Consider the following 5,322-nt stretch of genomic DNA (forward strand, 5'->3'; position numbering starts at 1 on the left):
GTGAAATTTCGCATGTGGTGTGGCATTATGTCCGGGATGATGCACGTCTTTTTATTTTTACCGTAGCTGTTTTGATATTGAAGTAAATGCATATTTTAGAAACATCCCTACTTTTACAATCCTGTGGAATAGGCCGTAGGTTTAGGCAGTTGTCTGGTAGCAGAGGTACTGTAAGCAGATATCCTGGTTATCTGGCCGGCGGTAGTAACACTCGCGGTGCTTACCGCAACTGTTGCTGGAATTTGGCCTGTTCCAGGCGCGCTTAATTAGGTACAGGCACGTTAAGACGGTGGGGCTGTCTTTGTTACTAGACACGACCATGATAGTCCGATCTTTATGTGAATGCAATGATTGTGTGTGTGTAATTAGAATGAACTTCGAACTTGAAGCACAGTATCTTTACACGCCCTGGGAGCAGTAATGGATTTAGCTCTTTGTATGTTTTATGCTTGTGACGCGCCCTCATTGTATTAACCGTTGCCTAATTATAATGTCTGCACAGTAGGTCTAGCATGGTATCCAGTCTGATCGTGATTGGGGGTATTGGGGTGTTCAGGCAGGTTGTGTCGTCGGGGGCTCTAAGAGCTTCCCCCGCCCAGTGCAACAGACCGTCCCGGTAGGAGTGTTACGCTAATCAGAGACAGTATGCTTGGGGATTTGGTTTCCCCCAACACGATAGGAGGGCTAATTAATCTCTCGTGAAATACACACCGGGAAACCTATGTGAGGCGGGCGGGCCAGAGCTCTTACGGCCCCGAGCTCTTACGGCCCCGACCACGATCAGACTGGATACCAGGTTACAGTAGGTCTGGCGTTGACGCTTGTTTTTGTTGAAATGTATAAAACTTCACGGAGGATTGTCACCTATGGCTTCTTGTTTTGTTGTTGTCCCGAACATCCACCCGGTACGATCTCATTTTGAACGGTGCATATAATAATTTTTCAAAATCGGGGCATAGTTAACAGCATTGAAAGTACATGGCCTCTTGGAGAAAACATTTTTTCTGGGTGCAAGTTTTTGGAAAGCCACGATGCCCGGACACATCCACCCAAAGTAGCGGCCACTTTGCAACATGTCAAATATGCATGAGCAGTTCAACTTTACTGACACCAAACGTACGGCAGATTTACTGAGTCATCGTACTTGTACTTATGTAGGGAAAAGATCACCTCTTTTTTTAAAAAAGGTAAGTAATATTTTGGAACACGTAGCAGGTCGGAGATATGAGCTAGCGTTACTAGAAATAATTCGGGGTGAGCCTGGAACATGTGCCTGCACATTACGTGTTTCAAGTATTCCTTTTTCCAATGAAAATATGAAAACAATACCAGACAACAGTGTATTTTAGCATAATAAATCGTATTTCTCACAAAAAGTCCAAAATCCTACCACAGAAATGACAATTCAAGCTGGAAATAGTCCGTTCTGAATGAAGCACGTAAGGAGTGAACTCTTGAAAACTTCCCACGATTTGGAAGAGCCTACTTTGAGTATGGGGAAGCTATGATTTTTAAATGTGAATAAAACTCGTTCTTAAAAAATCACATATGGATGTTACATTATGGAACAGTTGAGTAATAAGTAAAAAGGTGTTGACATGACAAAACTTGCAATCTATTCATATCAAGTACACATCAAAATGTTTTAAAATGTCCATGTCCCCCTACTAGAGAATGAATCATTCTTCCAAGAACTTCATTTGCATACTAACACAAACTTCAAAGCTTGCTACATTCTGTAAGTGAAACCTGAGACCCTTGAGATTGTGGCAGTGTTGCAAATTCTCGTGTGAACTTTGTGTGTGACTTGTGGATTGTGTCAATTGTTTGAAAACTGATTGAAGTTTGGTATAAAAGTGAAATACCATTCAAAATCTAACATTATATTCTATATTTGATTCTTTTCCCTATGGCTTTTTACACATTACTGCAAATTTGTATAGAGCATTTATTTAGCATATTGTAAATTTCTGCTCAACTTCAAACTCTGTTCATGTAATTTTTCTTAACCTTAAAAAGTCAAGGACTCTTATTCCAAAACTTGATAGCATTGTTCCTGCTCAATGCATGCATGCAATGCAATGATCAACAACAAATTGTGTGAACTCAGAGTCAGATCTCAAGTTAGAATGTAGATGGATAATGTCATTAGACTGCACGACATATACAAAGGCAAATTGTACTTCTCATTAACCTGTAAGAATGCAGGCTGGTAATTTGGTAATTTTCCAGGGGTATGTTTATTCTGGGGGGGGGGGATATTTATTAGGTTTTGAAGATTTCTCGGGGGTACTTTTATTCCGGGGGTATGTTTATTTGGGACCTGTATTTGCAAGGGACACATACACCGTGAGAACACATTTTAGTAGCATACATTGCTTACACGTGTCAATTTAAAATTTTCCGGGGGGTACTTTTATTCCAGGGGGTACTTTTATTACATGTTGAAGATTTGTCCGGGGGGTACTTTTATTCCAGGGGGTACTTTTATTCGAGAGGTGAGAGTACATGGTCTGTGAAGCAAGGAAGAATGTTTTACAGAAGACCAGGCAAAACTACTTTAGAAAGGGGGGGTGGTTTTCATTGTCATCATGATAGACAGTACATTGTACATAACTTATGCAACTTACATGTAGGGCATACATATAAGTTACATGTATGTCACTAAAGTGTTTGTTAAACAACTTTTTGTTCTTGTCCCGTGTTGTTATATCATAAATTCTTCATGCCATTTTGATGTACATGTACATGTGCTGTTTACATTTTGTTTGAATTATTGCATTGTACTTAATTATTTTCTTTCTTTGTTTTTTGTTTGCATGTAGGAATCATTTCTTAACTATGAGAAGCTGAAGGTTTGTTGCATTTGATTGACTGATTTTCCACTTCTCATTTTGTGTGTTGTTTATATTGATACATTTGTCTACTTTCTTGTTGATTGTCACCTACAAAATGTACCTCTGATAATTTCCATTACTTTGATGAAGTCTGGGTAAGCAGACATAACTGGAAGTTGTGCACTAATGTATGATGTGAGATTCTCCATCATTGTGCACCTATCATTACAAGATAGATGTATGTATTCAGCATCTCACAAGTAAGAAAACATAATATAGTTGGTTAGCCTTGAGCTCCTTGGCAGCCATTCCAGGAGCAGTCTGCTTTTGTGTGTGTGTGGAGGGGGGGGGGGTTATTTGCAACTTGCATGATTATCTTGTCAAACGTACAAAGTCATGTAGATCCCCGCGCTTCAGCCGCCAGTCGTAGGTTCCAGGGATGGTTTTCTAGACTGTCTGCTCCTGGATTGCCTGCAAAGGAGGCTAATAGTGTTGGTTAGCAAGGAAACATTCCTGTCTTTTGTTTTAAAGCTTCTTGTTGTATTGCTGTAGTCTTCACATCCAGATGTGTGTGATATACATGTACATGTTTGACATACAGGAACAGAAGAGACGTGAACACCTGGAGTTGGAAGCCCAGCTGCAGGCAGGTCATCAGGAGCAGATGGTCATGTTCTCACAGGCATCGCAGGCCAGGCAGAACGTCATCACTGTCATGGCACAGGTCTGGTACACCATTTCAGATCACTGTTTCACAAAGCTTCTTGGAGCACACAACACCACGCTGTCTTGTTGTGTTTAAGGATCAAAAGTCCAGGGGTGCCAGAGTATACAGTGCAGAATAGTATTAGTATACAGTGCAATTTTACGGAATACAGTGCAATTTTACTAGTGACGACTTGAATCACGTGACTCAGACCCTGCTCTCCTTGAGTTTCAAGATGGCGGACGCTGATGACTCATATTTCTGTCTTTTTCGAGCAAAATCGAAATGATCCCTGTGTAGTAATATGCCCTGTATGTAGTATGTAGTGATTTGACTAGTAAAGGTCTATAGAACGGTCCAACGCTCAAAAAACACGGAAATATGTGAGTACGCTCCGTCAGCGGGTCCCTGGAAAGCCGGGCCCAGGTTACGTCATTCAATGTCATTAGTAAAATTGCAAGTTGTATTCCATAAAATTGCACTGTATTCCGTAAAATTGCACTGTATACTAAATTAATACGATTGCACTGTATTCCGTAAAATTGCACTGTAGACTCTGGCACCCCTGAAGTCAGGCATTTTTGGACACTTTCAAATTTTTAAAACAAAGACTTGGTCTTTTAAAAAGATCTTCTGAGACCATCAGACCCATATGTGTATATTTGATGCTAAAAGAGTGGCAAGTTAAAATGTCTAATCATAAGTGTTTTGCATATGGAGGTATAAGATCCTTAAATTCTGGTTTGTCTCTGAATTCTACTGTTTGAATGTCATCGTCAGGAACAAATGAGCAGAATGTTATGTTTACTGGTATGACAGGAGCAGGACAAGATGGATGGAGAATTGACAGATTTACAGAACCGGAAGGAACAGGAAAAACAGAGGCTTGTCCAATCCCTGCAAAGTGGTATGGAATTCATTTTTGCCAGACATTGTCTCAGGACATTTTGAAAACATTGTACAACTCAGGGCTTGAAATACTGGGTGCATGTGCACCTTTAAGTTAGTGCACCCAAAATTGAAGCTGTGCACCCAATTTTTTGCACCCAAATATTTTTGTAGGTATTTTTGTACATATCAAATGCATAATATGTACAGGATATTCTTGGCATCTACATGTAAGTGTCAGAAAAACAATGAAATATTTATTGTAAGTTGTAGTATTGTTTAAGATTTTGACGTTAGCTCCTGTTTTGTTACTCCGTGAAGGAGGTCAGGACCTCCGGACGGAGTGTTGTGATCGGCTGATTTTTCATGTTCGCAGTCAAAACACTGGGTTCTCTTTGTGTAATCGGCACGCAATTTTATACGCCGTCTGCGGGCATGCCCGTGTTGATGCACGAATGTGTATTTTTGCCGTTGCTGCTTTCGCGGTCAATGTAATATTGCAGACGCACCCCTACCATTACGAGGCGAATTGGAATGGTCCAGAAAAACGCGTTGTTTGGAATAGCAGTGGGGGGGTAAAAGTTCATGCAGATACGGGGTGGTTTTTATAAGTGGTTCCAGATGGTTTTGCCCATGGTTAAGAGATGCCAAGTTTTTTGGAAGATGTTCGCAGCCAAAACGCATTCTTCCGTACGTTGCATTTCTGTGTAATTTCGCATGTGGTGTTGCATTATGTCCGGGATGATGCACGTCTTTTTATTTTTACCGTAGCTGTTTTGATATTGGAGTAAATGCATATTTTAGAAACATCCCTACTTTTACAATCCTGTGGAATAGGCCGTAGGTTTAGGCAGTTGTCTGGTAGCAGAGGTTCTGTAAGCAGATATCCTG

General features: G+C 40.5%; 1 protein-coding gene across 1 annotated transcript in view; it reads left to right on the forward strand.

Annotated features, from left to right (window-relative positions):
- The window catches only part of LOC109467620 (E3 ubiquitin-protein ligase LRSAM1-like), a 15,843-nt gene extending 11,321 nt beyond the window's left edge, over nt 1-4,522 (forward strand). The window contains exons 11-13 of the mRNA XM_019765636.1: nt 2,826-2,855; nt 3,439-3,561; nt 4,363-4,522. Coding sequence (XP_019621195.1) covers nt 2,826-2,855; nt 3,439-3,561; nt 4,363-4,494 — 285 coding nt within the window. The 3' untranslated portion in view covers nt 4,495-4,522. The remainder of the gene's footprint in view (nt 1-2,825; nt 2,856-3,438; nt 3,562-4,362) is intronic.
- Nucleotides 4,523-5,322: the final 800 nt, after the last annotated feature.

This window comes from Branchiostoma belcheri, unplaced genomic scaffold, assembly GCF_001625305.1.
Source record: "Branchiostoma belcheri isolate BF01 breed outbred unplaced genomic scaffold, Haploidv18h27 scaffold184, whole genome shotgun sequence".
Classification (NCBI taxonomy): domain Eukaryota; kingdom Metazoa; phylum Chordata; class Leptocardii; order Amphioxiformes; family Branchiostomatidae; genus Branchiostoma; species Branchiostoma belcheri.